This window comes from Neospora caninum, chromosome XII (assembly GCF_000208865.1).
Source record: "Neospora caninum Liverpool complete genome, chromosome XII".
NCBI lineage: Eukaryota > Apicomplexa > Conoidasida > Eucoccidiorida > Sarcocystidae > Neospora > Neospora caninum.
Genome location: NC_018398.1, coordinates 4,163,464 through 4,186,983, shown reverse-complemented (window position 1 = coordinate 4,186,983; position 23,520 = coordinate 4,163,464). Strand labels below are relative to the sequence as shown.

The 23,520-nt window shown below is 53.8% G+C and overlaps 4 protein-coding genes across 4 annotated transcripts; 3 read left to right on the top strand and 1 right to left on the bottom strand.

Annotated features, from left to right (window-relative positions):
• Positions 1–814: 814 nt before the first annotated feature.
• On the top strand, positions 815–3,691 carry NCLIV_065540 (conserved hypothetical protein; the record flags this gene model as incomplete). The annotated part of the gene is made up of 1 exon (XM_003886105.1): positions 815–3,691. The coding sequence occupies one exon, from the start codon at positions 815–817 to the stop codon at positions 3,689–3,691; it is 2,877 nt and encodes a 958-aa protein (XP_003886154.1).
• A 2,893-nt stretch (positions 3,692–6,584) lies between these two features.
• NCLIV_065530 (putative DNA repair protein rad10 domain-containing protein) lies at positions 6,585–9,254 on the top strand (the record flags this gene model as incomplete). Its single annotated transcript, XM_003886104.1, has 4 exons — positions 6,585–7,156; positions 7,562–7,770; positions 8,074–8,235; positions 8,857–9,254. 4 exons carry the CDS (start codon positions 6,585–6,587, stop codon positions 9,252–9,254), a joined length of 1,341 nt encoding a protein of 446 aa, XP_003886153.1.
• Positions 9,255–11,970: 2,716 nt separating this feature from the next.
• NCLIV_065520 (hypothetical protein) lies at positions 11,971–18,025 on the top strand (the record flags this gene model as incomplete). The annotated part of the gene is made up of 8 exons (XM_003886103.1): positions 11,971–12,679; positions 13,145–13,232; positions 13,905–14,009; positions 14,410–14,869; positions 15,201–15,692; positions 16,149–16,706; positions 16,913–17,413; positions 17,834–18,025. 8 exons carry the CDS (start codon positions 11,971–11,973, stop codon positions 18,023–18,025), a joined length of 3,105 nt encoding a protein of 1,034 aa, XP_003886152.1.
• Positions 18,026–18,901: 876 nt separating this feature from the next.
• Positions 18,902–22,077, bottom strand: NCLIV_065510 (conserved hypothetical protein; the record flags this gene model as incomplete). The annotated part of the gene is made up of 6 exons (XM_003886102.1): positions 18,902–18,982; positions 19,359–19,449; positions 19,689–19,795; positions 20,049–20,138; positions 20,834–21,148; positions 21,718–22,077. 6 exons carry the CDS (start codon positions 22,075–22,077, stop codon positions 18,902–18,904), a joined length of 1,044 nt encoding a protein of 347 aa, XP_003886151.1.
• Between the last annotated feature and the right edge of the window lie 1,443 nt (positions 22,078–23,520).

The window sequence follows — 23,520 nt, the reverse complement described above, 5'->3', positions numbered from 1 at the left end:
CTGGTGGTTCCCTCAAAGCTGAGAGAACCCTGTCTGCATTCCCAGCGAGACACAGCATTTCGGTCAACCTACGAAGAGGCGCGGGATGCGCGTCGTGGGCATAGCATGGCGGCGCATTCCCCGAAAACTATCTGGACCCAGACCAACGCCCCCGAACGTTTTTTGAAGGGGAATCGCGGCTTCAAAGGCTTTCAGGAAGAGCCGATAAAAACGCCGGAGCGATTCGGTTTTCGACTTTCCCTGCGCGCACCGGGCGGCTAGCTCGCCTGGGAGAGAGGTGGGCATGCCTCGCTGCGTAAAATGGGGGGAGCAAGACAAAGCTCACCGGCACTGGCGAGCCGGTCAATCCCTCAACACAGAGTCGCGAATCTCCGCGAAAAGGACATTCCTTTTCTTCCTTGAAAGTGCATCGGCCGTGTTTGAACTCAGGGGAGCGCGTCCGAGGAACATCCTGAGTGAAAGTGCGTGACTCTCTGCTGGTCTTTTCGTTTTCCCGACACAAGGCAGAACAGACTCATACCCGAACTCTTCGCTTGTTCGTGGAAAAAGCTGTTTGGTTTGTCCAGGGTTGTCTTCCCGCGAGAGACGGGGCATTCGCTCTGTCAAATAACCGTTTTCGTGTTTGACTGTCTCCCTGGACAAGTTCCCTCACGAATCCCGCGCTAACCACCAGTTCAAATGACGCGTCTCCGTTCTCCCGTCGCCACCGACGCTCCGCTCTACGGACGTTTTCCGGAACAGCCCCTCAAATACCCTTCGCGTCTCCTGTTCCTTTCCCGAGTTGCTGGGTCTGAGCTTCTTCTTGAGTGAAACCATGGCGCAGTCTCGGCTCCGAAAGAACTGCGCCGTTCCGCTCCAAGACCAGAACGACAGACTGACTGCCTCTGCGCTACGCGGGAACAGCACCGTTGCTCGGAACTCGCGCATTCGCCTCTCTGCATCCTCTGCGCCTCCTCACTTTCTCCGCAATACCCGACCCTCTTTGGCGTCTACTCTCTCGCCCTGTGCGTCTTCCTGCAGCTCAGCTGAAACTGAAGAGCCAGCATTGCCATCCACGTCAAAACCCACTTTTTCTTCGCGTCTCGCGAAAATGGTTCTCTCACGAAGAAGCACGGTTTCGGCCGCGACGAAGAGGCCCCGCGCGCGTGTGGCCTCCGGGATCGGGTTCCTTTCCATGCTCTTTGCAGTTCTTGTCGCCTTCTCCGCTCCGGCCTTTCCGGCCGAAGCTCACGGGTCTTCGGAGGCGCACTCACTTTCGGATCGAAGGTGCGCCTCGTTTTCTCAACTCAGTGTCCCCTTTTTTTTCCTGGACAAACGCGTCACGTACAACCTTTCTGCACTCGTGATCTCGGCCCCGCCCAACGGGTGGATCTGTAAGGCCACGCACTCGGACGCGCCGCCCCAAAACGCGTCTCTGGTCCTCGCCACGCTGTTTTCCTCGTTTTTCAACGACTCTCTGGGCTCTCCCAAGTCGCGATTCAAGCCGCCTTCCCTTCTGGCCGGAGACGGAGGTCGGAAACTGCCGGAGGACGCGCACTACGAAGTGACAGGCGGGGCGCCTGTGTACTACGCGTTCAATCCGTGTCGAGTGCTGAGCCAAGACTGCGTGGAAACGGGCCGTGGCAGTGGCGCGCATGCACGGCCTCGCCGAGGACGCCTGTTCAAGTACAGGGGCCCAGTCGCGGACGGACACTGCCTCGAAAATCTGCTGCCGCACCCCCTGCCGCTCACTCCTTGGCGAACAGAACTGCGGAACATGATGGATCGGGAGTGGCTGCACGGCCTTGAGAAAAACACTGCGGCGCCGCGCACGGATGCCGAGACACCCGAAGGCATTGTGAAAGACCCCGAGGACGCGCGCTGGGATCCGTTAGACGTCTTGGAACCCGAAGCCGGACTCCAAGCGACTTTCCGTTTTTACGAGCCTTCGTGCCCGGCCCAGGTGGTGCGAGTAAAAGTGAAGGTCGCATGCGCGCCGGACGGAAGCTCGGGTGCGTCTTCTGCTGAATCTCCATTTTCCCTCTGTCAGCAACTGGATGCTTGCCACTTTGAAATGCGGATGAGCGGCAAGGCGGGCTGTCCCACCGAGACGACGGCGATGAGCGAGGCTGTGCCTTTTCTGTTCGATCTCGGCGGAACAGACGCCCCTTCGTCTTTGGGGGAAACTCAGCCCGCGTCCTCCGTTTCGCCTGTTCATGCGCTGCCGGCTGGGACTGCGAAGACCGGAGAGAAGGCCATGCCACCGGACCGGAGTGGACAGAGCCGCGCCGCGTTTTCCCTAGGGAAGAAGAGCGAAGCAAACCCTCCGGCACTTTCCGTCGAAGCGACGACCAAGATTCTCGACACCGCGACGACACTCGACGACACGTTTCTTATCGGAGAACTGCGGTCTCTCGCATCCGCTGGTTTCCTCGACGCGTCCGTCAAGCAACGCCTCGCTTCCGCTACGACGCAGCACCAGGCTTCTCCAAAGACAGCAAACGGCGCGAGCGCTCAACCCGCCCTCTCCTCTTCCGCTTTCTCGTGGCTGTCCCAGATGCCCGCCTCTTCTTCGCTCGCCTCCCTCGCCTCTTCAGTCCCGCACACCTTCCGCTCCTTCCTAACTCACCAGGTCGTGCCTGGGGCGCCTGCGGAACACAGCGGGAACGCGGCGCACCTGTCCCTCTTTCTGCGCATCAGTTTGTGCGCCCTCATCATCTTTGGGGCGTACTGGTTGATCCGCGACTGGATCACGCGCGAGTTTGCCGTCAGAGGAACTCTGTACGGCCTCGCAGGGAAAGGCGGCGCGGGGCTGGGCAACGACCTCGGGCCTTCCTTGTCGCCGCCCCGTCCGGGAGAGGACTGGAAACTGGACCGAGACGCCACAGACCGCTGTTGTGTCGACGCGAAAGCCTGGTCGGCGGGCGAGAGACGTGGGGGAACCGAAGCGAAGAGCCTCTCTCTCGGATCGCACGCCAACCTGGCGCCGACGGGCGGCGTGGAGACCGGCCACGGCGGCTACGGCAGTCTCCGAGAGTGGAGCACCGTCGCGCCTCTCCCTCCGACTCATGGGGACGGAGCCGCTCCCTGGCCTTTCAACTCTTCGCTTTCAAAGACACAGACACGGGCACTCGAGCCGAAATCGGCCGGGCAGGCTGCGGAGATAGCACGTGCGCGAGACACTTGCGCCTCTGCATGCGCCCGTCTTGCGGAGCTCGAGATGGAACTCGGAACGGGACCGCTGGGGGCGAAGAGCAAACCGATGGTCATTCCGCTTTCGCCGACTCCGACCACGCTTCCGGATGCAGATTACGCCGAAGCGGGCGACGCGAGGCAGTTTGCTTCTTCAGGTGACCACGCCTCCCAGAGGGAAGAAGACTGGTATGAACAGGATTACGCTCCCTCTTCTTCCGCGCCTGGGGCCTTCGCTTCTTCGTTGGATGCGGCACGCTTTGTCGAGAACCGAGGAAGCGGCAGAACCACCACAACGGGGCTCTCGTCCGAGGGCTTTCTGGACACGCGCCTTGTCAGCGGCGCCGTGTCAGGGCCGTCTTCCTTCTTCGTGGACGAAGGGGAAAGCGAACTTGCCGACAGCAATCCTTGGCACGAACACCGTCCAGTTGGTCAGGGACTCTCCGACCTGGAGGCTCTCGAGTTGGGAGCTCCCCCACGAAGGCACGAGCGGGCGGACCCGCCTGAGGAAGATGTGTGAAACCAGGCGATAGCCGAGTCGCGCAGAAAAGGCGAGGCGGGAAGATGCGCGGGAATGGAGGCAAAGAAGGCCAGAAAGACGCAGTACGTCGAAGTAAAGCGGCGGGCAACGCGGTATCGACTGCCGCGCGTTTTCTGCAGAGACACAACGGAAAATTGAGAGAGACCGTGCGTGTGTGTCGGAGGGCGTCTGAGTCTGTGTAAGCGTTCACTCGTTTATCGAGTGTGTCTTTGTTTCGTTCAAGTGAGAGCCGATGCTCTCCAACTGCACGTCTTCGTTTGCCGTCCGCCCCCTCTGCATCCATTGCGTTCTCGTCTCCCTGCGTACACCACTCGTCCCTGACCAGCCTACGTGTCCACGCGGGAGTCGCCTCGGTCTAGGAAGCGATCTTCGCGTTCGCCCGTCTGCATGCAGGTACATGTGCGTTATACACAGGTGTACAGACGCACAGCTGTAGATATATACACGTGTGTGGAGATAGAGGGAGGCGAAGGAAAAATAAGGAGACACACGGCCGGCGTGCAGGCTGGAAGGCCTGCAGCGAGAGGGAGGAGGAATCCCGGGGAACTACATTTTCCGGCGGGGAGACGACGCATAAAACTGCAGCGACGTGTTTCCCAGAGATGACGACTCGGTTTTCGAAGGGTGAATAGTTCACGTTTTGCGTCGGCAGTGCGGCGATGTTTCTTGCCATCGAGTACAGAGCAGGGATTGAGCAAGAAGCCTCAAAAAAAGGACACGTGTAGCAGAACGAGGTGAACGGGACGAGTCGGTTTCGAGAAGAACGTGAAGGGTCGGACGGGGGTGACGTGGCAGGGGCATTTCTTCTCAGGTTTTCTCTTTCCTTTTCTTCTCTTCTTGTTTCCGCGGTCGCGCTTTCCAGCGATCCTTTTCTCTGCCTTTCTTTTTTTGTCAAAGCACCCGTCAATCGGCGGCGGCTGCCTTCAGAGCTGCCTTCCGACCGCTTTTAATGAGAGGCTGCCAGACTGTTCAGTCAGCGCGTTCCCACGCAAACGATTTTCGAACGTCACTGTCTCTGCAGCTACGTCAACCCATTGGTTCTGGGGAAACGACTTTCGAACCAAAATAGATTAGTACAGAGCTAGCATGTCGTCCGTACGAAACCGGCATTAAGAACATGAAGACCAAAGATAGAACTGGAGTTGTAGTTATGCAATTACCACTTGGATCGTTCACTTCAAGCGGGGCTCTGCATCGCTGCGTATGCTGCACATTCTCTGTCCCGTGAAACTTTCCGCACGCCGACAACCTAGCGAGAACACATCTCATTTTCTTGCCTCTTGGTAAACGCCTCACCCTCTTGTCTGTTGCTGCGCCGGCGACTGTGTTTCCTTTCCTAGCTGTATCTGCCTTAAAGAACGGGACAGCCGCAGTTTTCGACCACCGGGGTCTCTCAGCGACGGCACGAAAACTCGACATGCACGTTTTTGTTTGCACCTGCAAACGTGAAATTCCTAGAAAAAAAAACGAATCTGTACTGACTCAGCTACGGGTATTCGGAGGGAGAAAGGTGGTAGAGATAGAGAGGCATTAGACTGCTGGCTGTCGATACACCTACTGCACACGTATAGAGATATTATATATATATATATATATGATTTTTTGTGTATATCTACGTTTATACCTGTGTCTATGTATCTATCTAAAGGAAGATGCATTCGTGGGTCATGAAAACCTGGTTTCATTCAGCTAGACTTCTTGTGTCGCTGCTCTATGTAGAGTGTGGTTTTCCCTGTGTAATGACACCGGCACATGTGGACTTTTCTCGCTAGCTGACAACCAGGACCACGCAAAAAACTCGCAAACGGATCTCGCTTTCTCGCCTTTTTTGCGGCCAATTCGACGAGGAGTCCTTCTTCGCGTGGCAGCTCTTTAAAAGGGAGTGAACTTCTTCCGCTGTTCTCAGGATCCGCAAACCCGAGCAAGACCACGCGACTCCGAGAGGGAACAGCAGTCTATCCCGACTCGCAGGCGTTTCTCCTCGCGTTTTTCTCGCTCGCTCTCCCGGTGTGCATGCAGTCTTGCATGCTGAACACATTTTTCGACGCTTGTCGCACTCTGTCTGAAATGCGAAGGTCACTTCTTTGGACAACGCCACGCTTTCTCGTTTTGCTTTTCCTTTCTCTTGGCTGCACTTTCTGTTTCCTTTGAGGCTTTCCCGCAAAAACGCTGAGAAAAAGGCGACAGCATCGTCGACGCGCTCGCTGAGGTTTCTGGCGCAGTGCATGCTCGCAGTGGTTCGTGAAGACACTCTGATTCTTCTCGCCTTTTTCCCTTTCTCCACTTTAAACGCACGCAAGCCTCTCACCTTCTCTCTTTTTCATTTCGCCTTCCTTCCCAAAATTTTTGTTGACTCCAGAAACGCGTGTGTCGACGGGACATGCATCTATTCATTTCTGTCGCACTGCCTTCTCTTTCTTTCTTCGCATCTTGCTGAGTTCTTCACGCACGAGACGCGCAGGAGCTTTCGACTGGTCTAGACAGGCTGTAAAGACACTGGAAAGAGGAGCCGTTTCCACTTCTTCCCCGCAGTCTAAGAAAGAGGTGTGCACTGAAACGCGTTCTTTTCTCATCTTTTAGCGTCGGCTTTCGAGGGAAAAAACGTGTGTCGGAAAAGAAGTCTTCTCACCCGCTGACGCTCCTGCCATACCGTTGAAAGTTGACTTCGTCTGCCCCGATTCTGTGCGTTTTCAGAAGATCGGCGCGTTCGCTTCTCGCCTTCTCGGCCTCTCGAGGCTCTCAACTCTATTTTTTTTGTAGGATGCATGCGGTGACGGGTCGTGGACAGCCAGACAGAAGAAACGCTGCAAACATGACGGCCGACCCCCCCGCCTCTGGAAACTCGCAGGGCGGAGACTCAGGGAAAGCGAAAATGTCGAGTAGAGAACAAACTCGTCGGGAAACTGCAACGAGGGCGAGCGAGAGACACGACGAGACACTCGCCGCACACATGCACGAGAAAGGCGTCTCAAGCAGAGTCGAGGAACCGAACATACACGCCCTGCCTATTCGCCAGCCTCATTCAAGCAAGCGCTCCTTTTCTTCTTTCTCTCCTGCTTCCTCCTTTCTTCGCTCGTCCTCCTCTACATCTTCTTCCTCTTCCTCTTCTTCACTTTCTCCTTCATCTTCCTCCTCTTCCTCTTCTTCATCTTCACCTTCCTCTTCTTCCTCTTCCTCCCCTTTATCTTCTTCATCTTCCTCTTCTTCCTCTTCCTCCCCTTTATCTTCTACATCTTCCTCCCCTTTATCTTCTTCATCTTCCTCTTCTTCATCTTCCTCCTCTTTCTCTTCTACTTCGTCTTCTTCTTCTTCCTCTTCTTTCTCCTCAGCTTTGGGGAGGTCGGAAGCAAAGCGCGTCGAAAATGCCCCACCGCCTTTCACGCACGAACGCGCCAACTTGATGCTTATCATTGCTCTTCGTCAAAAAGGAAATGCGCTGCTGAGGTAAATCTGTCGAAACCCCTGGCAATCAAAGAGCAACACAAATGTGTCCATCTCTCCCCGTATATATATATATAGAAATATATAATATATATAGAAATATAATATATATATATATAATTGTGGACAATGGGTTGTGACAATCGTTTGGAAGACTCTCTTTCCACTGCGAGCAGTACGTCTGTGCATCCATGTGTCTCTGTGCGTGTAGATGTGTAGGTAGACACATGTATGGTGCATGCGTAATGTGTGCCGCGTTCTCTGTACGACGGTTCGCATGTGTTGTCGTTTCCTCCCCCTTTTTGTAACTCCACGATCTGTCCTCTCGAGTGTCTCTGGTCGCCTTTTTGCGGCGGACTCTGCTAAGTTCTTCGCATTTGCATTCCTTCTGTGGCGGTTCGCTCTCAGATTCATCACCGCCGTCCCTCACACCTTCGCCTACATCGCCCCAGACTTTCTGGTGGGACCTTCGGCCGCCGTCCTGTTCATCTCTCTGCGTTACCACCAACTCTTTCCGTCGTATCTGCTGAAGCGAATGGAGAGTCTCGTGGAGGGACGGTACACGCACAAATTTCTTCTTCTCCACGTAGACCTCGAGGCGCCAGACGCTGCGCTGGGTGAGACGAAGAAAGACGCGAACGACGCGAGATGTCACCGCGCTGTTCCTTTCAATCCACCCAACAACACACGGAGAACCTCTCGCACTTGAGATCGCAGAAACTGGAAATGTGCAGGCCTCTCGAACTGTGACGCTCTCCACCTCCATTCGCCCCTCTCTTTTTCTCCCTCTGCTCTCTCTTCTCTCTCTCCTCTCTTTTTCTTCTCTTCTCTGTTTCTTCCCGAAGAGCGAGGCGAGTAAAGGGTGGCTGTGGGGCAAACTCCAGCCGTGTGTTGCTCCTTTTTCGTTTCCGTTTTCGCAGCGCAGGTGACCTTGCTGGCTTTCCACCATTGTTTCTCCTTGTTGCTCGGGTCTTCCCTGCAAGAGTGCGCGGGCATTCTGCAGCTTCTGAAGGTTTACGAGAAGAAGCCTGCGGATGCGCTCCTCGCCAAGCTGGACGCAAAACACTGCAACCGCGTCATGGGTAGGGGCCGAATCGGGGAACAAAAAATCTCTTTTCCTCTTTGGAGTCGGAATCGAAACGCCGGCATGCACCCCACGCAACTGGACAAATACGCGGTGACTGTATATCTCCATACGTTTGTGGCGCCTCTGTACGTTTTTTACGTGGCTCTGGATATGCGGCAAACACTAATCTTCCGGATTTGTGAGGGAAAACGATGTACAGAAACCAAATCTCGAGAAAAATGCGAGAACCTCATCGATTTTCTCCTTCCACATGTCCTCTGCTTCGACAGAGGTACCCTGAGATCAAACGCCTAGATTTCATCTTCAGGTCTGCTCATCTATGCTTTCATGGCGTAGAGCCATATGTAGATATATTGATGTACATATGCAAATACGTATATATATACATGTGTCGGCACGATGTGGTCTTTCTGCCTGCAGAGAAAACATTTTTGTTTTGCATGTCCCCGCACGCGGTTCAGCCGTGACTCAAAGACACGCTGTTTTGTCGCCGGCTTTGCCATTTATTGCTCTCTCGGTTTCCTTTTTCCTTTTCTTGACGGCTGTGCGCACTCTCTGGTATTTCTGTGTCTCACAAGTCTCCTGTCGCTGTGGTTCTCTGATGTCTGTCTCACAGAGGCTTTAACGGCACTTTCGCCTTTGAATAAGACGGACGTCCTCACTCTCGCGAGCGCCTTTGGGAATGTGAAGAACATTCTTCTGGCCTCACGCCAGGCACTGGAACGGTGCTCTGGAGTCGGCGAGAAGAAAGCGAGAAAAATCCTCAGAGTCGTTCGCCAACCCTTCTTCTCTTCTCTTCTCCCGTCTTCTGCTGTAGCTCTTCCTTCATCTTCGTCTCCCAGTCACAATTCGCTCGTAGCTCTTCCGTCGTCTTCGTCTCCCAGTCACAATTCTCTCGTAGATCTTCCTTCGTCTTCCAGTCACAATTCTCTCGTAGCTCTTCCTTCGTCTTCGTCTCTCAGCCACGATGCTTCTCTGTCTTCTTCCTTTTCCACGCAGGGGGACGCTGCTTAGTGTGTCGCCTTGTTTTGTTCGTTGCATGCGGTCATTCGCGAAGGCTCTTCGTCTCAAAAGAGGCGTCTTCGTCGCCTCTCGCAAAAACACACGAATATATACACTATACACCCGTGTCTGGCGGCATATATAGAAAATCTTATCTAGAAACGTTATCTTGTGTTGACGATTAAGCTAAATTGCTTGGTTCTGGTACAGGCTTGGTTGGGTGTATCCTGAAGACTGGGCTAGGGATGCGCGTCTGCGTTTTGGAGTTACTGATTTTCAGACACTCGCAACTGACGGTCCTCGAGGTTTTTTGAGAGTCGAGAAACGATGTGAACTTTTCAAAATTGAAAAGCGCGTTGCCTTTTAGACAGCAAAAAAAACAAACGGCGTTTCGCGTTTTGCGGCTGGTCCTCTTCAGCGGCGGCTTCTGAGTGCTGACCAACCGCCCTGTCCTCATAATCGTGGTGTACACGGAGTTCAACTTAGGTTTTCACGTTTCGATTTAAAAAAAACTTTGGCGGGAAAAACGACGCGCAACTCCGCGCGTCTGCTTCCCTGCACGAGGGGCAGATTTTTCGATGTAGATTTTCTTTCGGAGACTTCCACATGCGAAAACATGTATCTGCTTGCTGAGAGAAAAGGGAACACGACATAGTCATGGTGATAGGCACACTTTAGATACAGCTACGCATGCACAAAGAGATACACACATGGATACACATCTACCCTAAACACAACTGTGTATATGTGTGTATATATATTTATATGCACGTATGTAAGTGTATAGATTTACATTTAGAGTACGGGCAGACTTACAAACATCCGACGAGTCTCAGCTCTGGTCCCTTGCCTTTTCTTGCCAGGATTTCACAGACGAGACGGAAGCGAACACAGATCCTCGCAGACTCATGGAGGCATCTCCTTAGAAGTTCCCGAAAAGCGCTTTCTCTCGAGATGTACACACAGACACAAAAGCGCACGTCTTTTTCGTGGCCATTTCTGTGCCTGTGCTCGGGGTGTACATACAGCGGAGAGACAGAGCAGAGAGGCGCCTTCGCTGCCACTCCCGCGTTTTGCGAATAAGCGAGGCAGAGCAGATAACGGTTTCGCCTCCCTTGCTTTTTCTCCTTGCCAGTCTTGGTTCTTTTCTGCATCTGCGAGAAAGCCCCCGACCGCACCCACCGGTGCGCTTGCTCCTGCGCGGTCGCGGGCCTGAACTAGAAGCTGGAACGCATGAAGTCTTTGTGTCGTGTTTCATTTCCGCCTGTCTCTTCAGGATCCTCTCGGACGCACACCCTTTCTCCCTCGTTTCCCGTTTCCTGTTCCTCGCACCTTTTCCCCTCCTTCCCGCGCATGCAACCACCCCGCCGACAAAAAACACGCTGTCGAGTGTGTCTCGCTGCCGCAGTCGACTTCCTCGGCGTCGCGTCTCCGGTTTCTTCTCGTTTCCACAGTGTCACACAGGCGCGGCCTCGCTGCTTCTTCTTTTTCAAAGAGCGTCTCTCTCCCTCTGTTCCGGCTTCGCCGCCAGCTTCCACGGGCGTGTGTCGGTTGCATGCAGTTTCCTCGCCGCGGCGCTGAACGAAACGAGTGCCGATACACCGCATTTCTGTTTTTTGTATTTTCTGTGTCGCATGGTTGTTCTTAACAGATCTATCTCTTCTCTCTGCTCGTTGCGATGCAGCGTGAGTTTTGCATGCAGAGCTCCCGCGTCTCTCGCCTTCCGTGCTGTCTGTTCCGTGTCTCGCTGCTCTAGACATGATGGGAGAGGGTAGAAAGGGTTCGAGAGAAACTTCGCCGCTCTCTTCCTCTTCGCTTCTCTTTCCCTCGCTCCTGCCTCCCCGTTCTTCCGACACCCCAGGCATATCCCCTCGCAACTGCCACGCGTCTTCTTCGCAGTCACCCCCGTCTCCGGCGCATCCTCTGGACGCGTTACGTCCGGCAACCCGCGAAGATCTCTTTGCTTTCCTCTCTTCTGTTTCTCCGTCTTCCGAGAAAAAAAACGCAGTCCTGTCTTCGCTTGCAGCTTTCGCCACTTCGTGCGCCGCCTGCACAGCGCGCTGCAATCGACGCCTCGACGCGTATCGGCGCTTCCTCTCGTCTCTCCACTCTCCCCTCTCTTCCGCCTCTTCCTCTTCTGCACAGCCAGAGTCGGCCGCGGAAACCCACAAGGCAGACCACCGCGCAGCTGTGGAAGAACTCGTGGCGGAGCAGATGGAATTCTGGCAGCAAAGGTGCTTGACTGCATGCGCGCGAGAAAGGACTTCTCAGCTGCCGTCGTCTCCTCTCTGACTGGACTCTTCCGTCTCCTTGCCCCGCTCCCTTCTCGCGTGCTTTCTTTCCTTCTTCGGATGCCTCACAACCTTCCTCTCGTCCCTCTCTTCGCGGTCTCCACTCTCTCTCAATTCTTTCGACTGTGCGCCCGTGCCGTGTCCGGCGGCTGCGTTGTCTAGTCTTCCTCTCTGGCGCCTCCCTGCGCCTTCTCCTCGGCTTGTCCCTTTCCTCCGCTGGTTCTCTGCTCCTCCTCGCCGCCCTCGAGTTTCCGCTTTCGCTGGTTTTTTGTTCTCTGCATGCACCAGGCTGCCGAGGCAACACACCTTTGCGGATGGCGCCTCGACGAAAAGCTCGCCGAGGGGCGAGGCGAGAACCACAGAAGCCGACCCCCGCGCCTGAAGCAGACGGCCAAAGCCACCAAAAACGGTTCCCAGGACACACAGAAGAGAACAAGATGGAAACCGCAGGCGATTCAGGTACCTCGTCCACATCTCCTTCCTCTCCTGGTTATGCTTCCTCTTCTTCTCCATCGCCTCCTTCCTCTTCCTCCTCTTCGTCCTCTTCTTCTCCATCGCCTCCTTCCTTTTCTTCCTCTTCGTCCTCTTCTTCTCCATCGCCTCCTTCCTTTTCGTCCTCTTCGTCCTCTTCTTCTCCATCGCCTCCTTCCTCTTCCTCCTCTTCGTCCTCTTCTTCTCCATCGCCTCCGCCTCCTTCCTCCTCCCCCTCTTCTTCTCCATCGTCTCTTTCCTCTTCTTCCTCTTCTTCCTCTTCTCCATCGCCTCCTTCCTTTTCTTCCTCTTCTTCCTCTTCTTTTTCTTCTTCTCCATGGCCTCCTTCCTCTTCTTCCTCTTTTCCTTCTTCCTCCGTACCGCTGTATGTGGCATTTGCGAGTCAAACTGGCACTGCAGCAGAGGCGGCGCGCGATCTCGGGCGAGAGATGCTTCTTCTTTGGCAAAAGGAAAACGAAAAAAAAGTGTCTTCTTCCTCGCCTTCTCTCCCTCCGCCGGCAGTTGTCAGTGCCGAGGATCTTCTTCTTCTTCCCGCCTTTCGTCGCCTGGCCGCCGCCTCGCCCCTCTCGCCAAAAACGCGGACAGCGCCCACAGAGAACCTCGCGCACGGCGAACGAGAAGATGCCGTCGTGGTATTTGTCGTCGCAACTACAGGTGAAAAGACAAGACCTCAACACATAAACATCCAGACGTATATATGCATGCACATGTATATATACATGTATATACACACATATGTATGTGCAGAGATCGAATTGCGTGTGCACAAGAAGTCAGAAAGAAGTCTGCGATTCTTTCCTGGTGTGACTCGTCTTGTTTATCTTTGTAAATGTGCATATATATATATATATATGCGTATATATGTTTACGTCTGTGTGTACAGTATTGACGTGTGTGTATATGAGTGTTTGCATGTAGATGCATTTATATACATTCATATATATGTATATATATATTGATATGTTTGTATATATGCATGCATTCATCTATACATATATGGGAGATTGAAGAATGGTTTCCATGAAAGTTTCCTGCTTTTGGTAAGCAGCGTGTATGTGCGAGGAGACAGCTGGAAGCCGTTCTGTGCCTCCTCTCGCTTTCTTTTCCTCGTTTCTGCAGGCTACGGCGAAATGCCCGAAAATGCGCAGAAATTCTGGCGGCTGCTGCTTCGCGCCTCTCTTCCACCAAACCTCCTCACGAATCTCAAGTGGGAAAACAAAGATACTTCTCGCAACGCAAGATAAACATTTATAGGCATGTGTAGCAATATGTATCTACACATCTCTCATATTTTGTCTCTCTGTATACATGTTTAGTGTCGATGCATGCATAAATGATATCCAGATGCAGCGAAGCACGGAGATGTAAGGCGTTCCAACGTGGTTATAGCGCAGAGAGTCAGGCTGTTCAGGATACGGGGCTGCCGAGAGAGGGCGGCTGAATGCTTGCAGATGGAAACAAAAATATGCCTGCACATTCCGGTACATACAAGCGTACTAGTGTCTACTTTCATACCTATATGCATATACTTTTAAGCGTATGTATATCTATATAACTATATAGATATGGATATGCTTATATATGCGTGCACGTTTAAATATATATATATATATATATATATTCATATGGACACAGGTAGGTACATATATGAGTGCCATATGCAGAATTTGCCTCACTCTCGTTCTTGCCCTCGTCTTCTTTTTCAGGTGTTGCTGTGGTTCTCCTTGTTTCTCGCAGAAGATGTCGAAGAGAACTGATTTGTTTGCCGGCAAAAGATGATAAACTCTGTTTAAAAGAGTGCGACAGATGTGTGCGCGAGACCGCGATTGTCGTGTGCCTTCATTGGTGTTCTGTGTAAGCGATCGTTTGTTCCTTTCAGGTTCGCGATCTTCGGCCTGGGCGATCGGCTGTACAGACAATTCAACTTTGCAGCGCGCAAGCTGCAAATGCGACTGAAACAACTCGGTGCACAGGAATTCTACAGGTTCGTGCGTTTCGTCGGCCTTCGCCTCCTCTCGCGAGGTCTCTTCGCGACAGCGTGTATGCATCCCCCCCACACCTGCCGCCGACCTGTTTTCACCAGCGTAGACCTCCATATTTTTTCATTGCATGCGCATGCCCGTGCAACTGCATGCGCGCTTGTTTCGAGATGTACATACGCATATCAACACGCAGCTACAATTATGCACGTATGCACACAATCAGAAGCATGTCTGTTTCATCGAAATATTGATTCGACGCATACTGAATCTTCTCTGCTTTGATGCACGTACGCCGGTTGGTCCATGTATGTATGCAGCTGCTTCTATTTGCGTGTGCGAAGACGTTTTTCGGCGGCACGGGCACCGCTTTTGGTTTTTTTCTCTGGCATGCATGCGTCTCAGAATTGGTTTAGGAGATGATCAACACGACTTTGGCTACGAAGGCGAATTTGACCCGTGGATTGCCGGCCTTCTCCCGTCCCTTCTGTCTCTCTATTGCCCGTCGACTGCTTCGTCTCCATCTTCTCCCGCGTCGCCCACAGAAGACCAGCGCCTTCCGCCTTGTCTTTACAGCGTGCGCGTCTTGCCAGAGCAGACAGCGGACGCGAGACTGGGCACAGACGAACAGGCTCCGCTCCTGGAAGCGAAAGCAGCGGCAAGTCCACCGAGACACACGACCGCTCAGGATGGACAGAGGGAAGCAGCACTTTTCGCGTCTCCGTTGATGAAGGAAATTGATGAGAAGCGCATCTCTGAGACGGCGCAAGACCAAATGAAGCGGGGCACAGATATCGTTGGCCGCGTCGTTTCGAACAGACGCCTGACGCCGGCGTCACACTTCCAGAAAATCCACCTTCTTCAGGTAAGCGGCGCCCCTCCGTTGTTGTAAAGGAACATCCCTTGCGCATTGGCGTTGCCCTTCCGCGCGGTAGATTCTCTCTTCTGGGACAGCCTTCTCCGCCTTCGTCTCGTCCTTCTCTTTCGTTCTTGGCCCTTTCGTCCGGGTGTTGTTTTTTCCTGCACGTTCATCCTTCTCTCTGTCGTCGCCTCCGTGTTGTTCACTCTCTCCCTTTTCTCTTTCTCTGCATCCTTTTCCACTCTCTCCCCTTCGTGTTTTTCACTCTTTCTCCTTCTCGTTCCACTCTCCCTCCGTCTTTTTCTCCTCCTCTGGTTCTGCCTCTGGTGCTTCGCAGTTGGCCGTGCCTCGCCGCCTCGTGCGTGAAGCGTTCGCTGATCCGTGCGGCGGGGCTGTCGAAGCCGGCGAGCGCGACGCATCCGAGGAAAGTGCACACGCGAGCTGGCGTCTCGTCCCCGGCAGCGTCTGTTCGATCTCTCCGCTGCTGCCGCCGCGCCTCACGCACGCCTTCCTCGACGCGATGAATCTTCCGGCGCATGCACGCCTGGAGATTCGGCCCAACCGCGCTCTCGCCGCCCTCGGGGGGGACGGAGAGTCTCCGGAGACGGAAAGAGATGTCAAGGCCAGGGGCGAAACGCACGACAGCTCAGCGGCAGGCGAAGGACGACGCGCAGGCGACGGCGGCGTGGTGGTCCGTGCGTGGGATCTGTTTACTCAAGTTGTCGACGTCTCGGGAAGGCCCTCGAGGTTTCTTCTCAAACTTCTGGCGTCGTGGATCTCACAGCCCCTGTTGAAGGAGAAGCTCTTGTTCCTTTCTTCTCGGTCGCTCGTAAGGAACACGGAAGAAACCGCAAACCTGTTCTCGCTTTGATCGGTAAAGCGACCAGGGATTCCGGACTGACAAGGCTCAGGAAGCAGACTACCACAGTGAACAACGTCTCCGTCTTTATCTGCGTGGTTGGCTTGGACTGCGAGTGTCTCTCGCGTCCTCTCCGGTTCCAGAGTCTGTGCATGCAAGCTGAAGGTTTTGGAGCTGCGCAGAACACGCGCTGTTTGAGCGTCTCCGCGTCTGCCACATTTTCTTCTGTTTGACGCGGCGTTTCGCGCCTGGACCTCTCTTCCTCGTGTTTTCTTCACGGGCAGTGGGTTTGACTCTTTGGATCCATACCGATCGCTGTCGAAAGACGGAAGGCTCAGCCGCAGGCGAGAGATAGGTGTCTGCGGCACTCGCGGAGAGTTCTCGCTCCAGGCTTGCGTCCGTCTGTTCTTGCGAGGTGCTTTACAGGAAGCGAAAGACGAATTCTGTGCGTACTGCCGAGACGAACGCCGAACGATCGCCGAAGTGTGTTGGGACTTCTCCTGCAATGCCACCAGAGCGTCTTCTTCCCCTGTTTCCCTGGCCTCGGCGCCGTTGTCAGACATTGTCAGCGCCCTGCCGCTGATTCAGCGTCGGAAATACTCCATTGCGAATTTCGTGTCTGTCTCGCCCGCGAAGAATGCAGGGAAGAGGCCGCAGGGAGAGAATGGATCGACGGCAGAAAAGAATTCAGACGCCTCTGGAAGCGGAGAAAGCGGAAAGGTGGAAGGCGTCCGGTGGCTTCTTGCCTCGCCGTTCCTTCTTCGCATGCGTGCGCCGGCACTCTTTCTCTGGCTCGGCGCCGAGAGTCGCGCGCGGTGTATCGACACCCTGGTGGCAGCTGAGGAACGAGCGGGCGGCGAGGCGACGGCTGCAGGCCAGGACGAGGAATTGCTGGTGGAGATGTGCTACGCAGTCGCAGAGGCGGAAACGGTCTCCATGCGGCGCTGCGTGGGAGTCTGCTCCTCTTTCCTCTCTGAGCTGCCGGTGCGTGAAAGGAACAGGGAAGCGAGGCAGCCTACACGGAGGCGGACAGTGCGCGCACGAGAAAGAACACTCGGACGGCACACAGCGAAGGCGACAACACTAGAGACAGGAAATACGTGAGACGAATCAGACTTTCTTTGCGCGGTTCGGAGGGTGTGCCGTTTCGCTCGTTCATTGGAGGCGTTGTTTTCGGTTTGCATGCGCAGGTCGGCTGCGTGATTCCCTTTTCGATAGAGCCTTCGAAGCTGCCACCGTGTTTCTTCGACTTGAAAACGCGCCTGATCCTCATTTCTCCGGGGACGGGCGTCGCGCCAACTCGCGCGCTCGTTCAGCAGCGCCACGCCGCCTGGCTGGCCGCCGCGGAGCGAGCAAAGGCCGAAGCGGTCCCGGCGCGAGACGCGGGAACCCGCGCAAATCTAGAGCGCGCTTCCGCGTTCGGCGACGAACGACTTGCCGAAAAGGCCGGGAGACGCGAACGGGATCTCGTGTTTCTCGGCTTTCGACACGAGCAAGCAGACTTCCTCTTTGCAGATGAGTGGGACATGTTCACGCCCTGGATCGACGTCCACGTGGCCTTCTCGCGGGATGGGGTGTACAGACACCTCAGTCGAGACCCGACAACAAATGAGCCGAAGGCGACAACTCGCCGCCTTGGAGACAAAAAGAAAATCTACGTCCAAGACCTGCTTGAGGAAACCAGTGAAGAAGTGAGAAAACGCTCGCTTTGGAGGTCTGCCGAGGCGTGTGCTGTAATGTTCGCGTTTCATGTCCACACATACCGGCTCAGATCCTCGGTTTTGCGGGCCTTGTGTAACTCCTCTCGTGTTTGGGTTCTATTCTCGGTGCGGGTTGTCTCGTCGATGTGTCTGTGTGTCTCGGGAGTCTTTCCGTTTTTCTGGACTCTTCAGGTTTGAACGCTTCGTGATCCTCGCCTCGCTCATTACCTCGCTTCATGGCTTTTTTCCGGCGGGTGCGCGCCGCCTCGCTGTCTCTCCAGCTTTGCGTTTTGTACTCTTCTCTCGTGCTATATAACGGCTCTTACGCTCGCTTTGCATTCTCGTTTCCACTTTCGCCGCTCCTGCCGCCTTCACCCTGACTGTCTGTAAAGTTTCTGGTTCTCTCTGCAGGTCGCTTCGCTCTTGATTGAGTCCGACGCCGCCGTGCTGATCAGTGGCCGAGCACATCCCATGCCCAGTCAGGTGGAAGACATTCTCGTCGAGATTCTCGAAAAGCAAGGAGGACTCTCCACAGATGCCGCCAGGCGGTTTCTCGCCGACAAAAAACGAAGAAAAAGATACTTCTGCGATACCTGGGGTTAACCGCGCTTTAACCTCTTCTACATGCATACGCACAGTCTGTATGTACACATACATATATGTATATATATGCATAGGTAGATATATGTATATATATATATATATATGGATTTGGAGTCTGTGTCTGAGGCTGTGTTGTCGAGAGGATTGCACACCTCGGCGGCCTCTTCGCGGATGCGACGCTTTGTTGCCAAAGTGAAAAGTTGATGCATTTGTGCGACCGAAAGCTTTTGTTCCCTCATTTTTCTTGCACAGGAGCGGTCTGCGCTAACGACGAGAATTCATGACAAGCGGTGTCTGCGTGCGTGTGTCTTGACATGTTTTCCTGTATATAGATCTTCCGTCTGCATGCGCGTGTCTCTCGCTGCGAGTACTTTTCAGTACGTCTTTTTCCATCAGTCTTCACACCTATTATTGTAGTCTTGTATACACATATTAAGCAACTGCCCATGTGACATGCATTGACCTACGTATATGTGTATATATTTGTGTGTCAATTTCTGTGGAACCCCGAGCATGACTCGCTCACTTTCCTGATTCAAATTTCTTTCAAGAACTGGGAGAACGCAAAAAGAGGTTGTTTTTTCAGACGCATGTGGAAAACGATTACAGGGCAATGCTTTTGAAGAGCCCCGCATGCAGCGAGACGTTTTTCGACGCGGCCCCGAGGCAAATACCGAGCGCCAAACAGAGGGATTCGCTCTGGTCTGTGCGTTCGGGAGAATTGGCGAGAACGGAGAAACCGTTTTGTTGCTTGAGGAAAAAACGAAGAAACGCACTTTTGCTTGCGCGGGCGCCTCTAGAGGAAGACAGAATGCAGGGACAAGTCGTCGGCGTCACGCGTCGACTTTCGACAGAATACAGAAAGAACTCTCCGGTTTAAACAGGAATTCCTGCAAGGCCCAAATCTTCGCCGATGTTGATGCCAGCGCTCTGCAGCTCTTCCCTGTCCTTCTCCAACTGAAACAAATGACAATCACGACCAAGAAGAGACGCCATGAACGGAAACGCCTTCAAAATAGATAAGAGACTCAAGAGACACAGTCCCCCTACACAAACTAGGAAAGAGCCGAAAACGCATGTGCTTACATAGACTTTTAGATTTACATACGCATATATCCACATAGATCGACAAAAGTATATATATATATATTTGTATTCGGACACGCATCTGAAGAGAGGCGTATCTCAAATTACACATCTCTGTTCCTATACTACATTGATATTTATATGCGCAACGGAGACAGAGAGGCATCCCTGTGTAACAGGGCACCCCACGTCTGTAATTGGGGTTTTGCACGTGTCTCTATTCGAGTGAGAAGACTTCGTTCGTTACCAGTTCTTCATATCCGGTCAGCAGTGACAGGTTGGAGGGACTAAGGCTGGGGTCATAGAGATGGTCATCCATGTCCTTCAAGCTCATGTACCTGGCAACACCCCGAGGGAGAGAACATCGAAAGGCGGAGATTCTCGAGACACAAATGCGGAGTGAACGGAGGGGCAGAGAGGCGAACGCGGCGGTCGTGAGCACACAAAGACGCGAGAGAGGAACCTAGAGAGCGAAGACGATGACACAGACGAGCCACTTTCGAGCGTCGAAGAACGTGAGAGACACTCAGCGCTCCAGCCGCCTCATCAGGCAAATCCACTCCGATTCGTGACTCACGTCGCATCTCGGATGACGCTCTTTGAGACGTATCTCGCAGCGTCTGTTATGACAACTCGCTCGGTTTCTTTGACCGGCTGCCACTTGTCGCTTTGCATCCTATACACCTGAACGCCCCGACAAGAAAGGCAACGACTTGTGACGATTCCTTCAGCTGCTTCAGCTTCGGGAATCCTGCAAAAAGAAGAGGGAACGCCTTGCTGGCCAGGCTCCTCTGAGTTCCCTTTTTCATATTTCCGAGACGCACTGCCAGTTAAGACCATGGAACGTTCACGCGTGGGACGCAGAGAAGAACCGGCGACGCCGGGGCTTCGCCTGCATGCAGATATGCATGCACCGTTCGCGACTTGGGAAACTTACACACGCCACGTGCGAGTCCGGCGCTCTTGCTTGCTTCCCCGATCCAGCAGGAGTCTCCGACCCTTCTTCCGTAAGGCGCCGCATTTGAAGCTGAGAGAAGAAATCGCAGAGAAGACACGTCGCCTCAGATAAATGCTCTTTGAGGGAAAAAGGAAGAGAAGGCAAAGTTGAGGGGAACGACAGATTGCAGTATCGAGGAGGGAAGAGAGACGCCGAGAGCGATGCGCACAGACTCAACGTGCGGCGAGTCAAAAGGCAAAACCATACACGAATCTAGCCCTGCCATCCTACTCCTACAAACTCCCAACTAGGCATATATATATATATATATATATATATATGCATAGAGAGAGAGGTTCAAAGATATAAATGTCTCTATATAGCAATGTACATGTGTATGCATGACTGATGCAGGGACACGTATATGGATACACGCCACCTCTGAACGGCAGTTTTCTGTTCGAGTCATTCACAGGGCAGCGAAAGGCCATTTGATAATATATATATATATATATAGATAGATAGATATAGATATTTATCGAAATGAAGAGATACAGGCAGAGTACGCACACACACTTTTGAAGATGGGGATATATACATATATATACATATATGGATTCACGTGCGTACAACTTCACGGCTCTTCCATGCATGGTACATTTGCGTGGGAGCGGCGGCGGTCGCAGTTTCGTGGCACGGGCCTTCGTTTCAGGACCGCGTTGTTTGGTCTCGTTTTGCGTCCCTGTTGGCGGGTGGTTTCTTCCCTCTTTTCTCTTTCGCCTCACCATGCACAGAATGGCTTGTGGATGCTTGGCGTTGACGGTTGTGGCAGCCATCGCGGCAACCGTCGAAGGTTGCGGAGCGACGTCGGCGGCAGGTGTCACGAGGTTACAGTGGTAGTACCCGACAATCTGGAGCTCTCCCTGGTTTGCCTGTTTTTCGCCGAGTTCGTCTGTTCCCGTCCCTTCTCGCTGTTTCGTCTCTTTTTTCCCGTTGACTCCGCTCTTTTCCGCGGCGGCGGCCGTCGACCGTTCGCCGCCTTCGCGAACCCTGCGAAGGCTCGGCGAGTGGCGTCGACTTTCCTGGCACAGCTCCTCGACCTGCGAAAAAGAAGCACAGAGAGGCCGAGAAAAGGCACAGGGTGCAACAGACAGCTGGAGAGGCCGCATGCAACAGGAGCAGATCCAGAGAGAGGTAGCAAGGGTTCTTCGGGCCACGAGGGCGAAGGCGCGCGAGCACCCCGAGAGGGGAGCAAGTCCACGCGAGCGGAGACGGGAAAAACGAGGCTGTCCTTGGCGCGCGGCTCCAAGCGAAGGAGTGAGCCCGTCCCTTCCACGTGAGGTGGAGGGGCCCAGAGACAGCGAGCACGCAGGAGAAACGAAAAGCTGGAGAAAGCAGAAAGGGTGGAGCGAGCCTTCCTCATCGGAGAGGGAGGTGGGACACAAAGAGAGGCAACTTCCCCCTCAAGATCCGGAACAGAGGAAGGGAAGAGTGACAACGCGACGGCAGGAAAACGATGCGACGGCAGGAAAACGATGCGACGGCAGGAAAACGATGCGACGGCAGGAAAACGATGCGACGGCAGGAAAACGATGCGACAGTACGTACGAGAGAATATATCTTTGTCTCCCGCTTTTCCTCAAAGGCGAAGAAGAGAGAAAGCACTTACCAGTTCGAACGCGCACGCCATCATGGGCGGAAGAATAAAGGAATGGAAGAGAGGAACCGCATCGACACAGAGAACAGTCTGCGGCTGCTGAGTCTCGTCAGCCCCAGGCTCCTCTGTTTCACCCTTTTTTGGGGGAGAGGGAAGAAACCGACCAAGGAGAACGCCATTGACCGCGTCCTGGGTGTGCTTGGCTGCGTGCATGACCATCTTCGAATACGCTGTGGCCGTGAACGCGACGGCGGGGACAGACGGGCGAGACGCAGAGGAAAGGGAGGCAGTGGGGGGCAATGCACTCGCATCTTCGGCACAAGGCACGCCAGAGCGGGGTGAGGAAGGAGAGGAAGACTCGCGGGGTGCCATTGCGAGAAAAGCGCAAGATACCGGAGAGTGCAAAACGGGAACGGCGATACAGCGTGCAGAGGAGGGTGAAGACAAAGAGGCGGCCGACGTGGAATACCGAAGTAGGCGGGAAGGTACGGCGGATTCTGCGAACGCGGTGCTCTTTATACCTCAGAAATAAAAAAAACGCTTTAAACAGATGGAAGACGTCACTGTTGGTGGCTGTGTTTGTGGTTCCGGCTGTATGTACAGCTCACCAAGAGATGATGCGGCGATCAGCAGCTTTTAGTACTGCCCGGTGCCAGGCGGCGCAGAATAGTCCAGTTTGGGGGGAGCAGAGCTGAAAAAGCGAACGCGGAGGAGACACAAAGTTAGAGACGAAATCAAGGCCGAAAACAGTACTAATTCGCACGGCGTGCGGTCATTGTGCAGAGTGGAAATCTGGAGGGGTAGGCTCGCGCCTCAACAGGTGTACGTCTCTTTTTCGACAGAAGACAAGTAAGACTGTCGAAAGGCGTCAATGTCCATAGGGAGGCAACCCTAAGATTACAGTTTTTGCAAGACAAAAGTCCAGGAGACGTGAGAGACGTTCGCCAGGTGCTTGCATGCGAGTGAACTTTGTGGTTTGTGCATGCGCAGAAACGAACATTACCGAGCGAAGATTTTCTGTTGAAGACTCCTACCAGAAAAATACAGTTAACATCCGAGTTGAAGTCTTCTGCTGTTTGGAGGCATGCAAGCAATTGTACCTAGGGGAAGCACCAGCTAGTGCGACCTGTCAATGGCTCTTCTGGCCGTGCAGCGCCACTGGTTGGGAGCACTTCTGGAAAGCTGTGGAAGTTCGTGTGCGAAAGTCTAGCGAAGGCGTTCCTTGATTTGCCCCTCCTCCCTCTCTTACTAGATCGTGAGGCATGGCAGCTCCCTCGTCTCTGACGTCGGCAAGTGCTAGAAAGGGGGGACTTAGTGTGGGACTTTCTTGTTCCCCGTAGACACGTGCACAAGTGAATATCTATCCGCCTCAAAAAGCACTTGTTGCGAGCGTACGGAAATCCTTTGGCAGGGTTCTGCCCCTCGTGACCGACGGACCGTGCAACGCGCAACGAATGCTGAATTGATAATTTGATAACGACCACCTGAATACCGTTGTTTCAAACGTGTCTTTCCTCTCGTGAACACGGGAAGAAGGCACCTGGGCCGAAGAGGAACAGTCGGCGAACGGCGGATGTCCTCTTTTCAGTCCATCAGCTCTGTCGGCGTCTGCTCGATTCTCGCCAAAGGCGAGAGCGTCCACAACGCAGAGAACGGCACCTTTAATGAGAGGCCAAAGGCAGTAGAACCAGACAGGCCATGTTCTGTTGCAGTTTTCTCGTGTAGTTGCAGGACTGGAAACGCGGATAAGAGTACCAAAGAGCGAATTCGGGAGAATCTACCGTATGCACAGCTTAACCTCTAGCGTCCAACTCA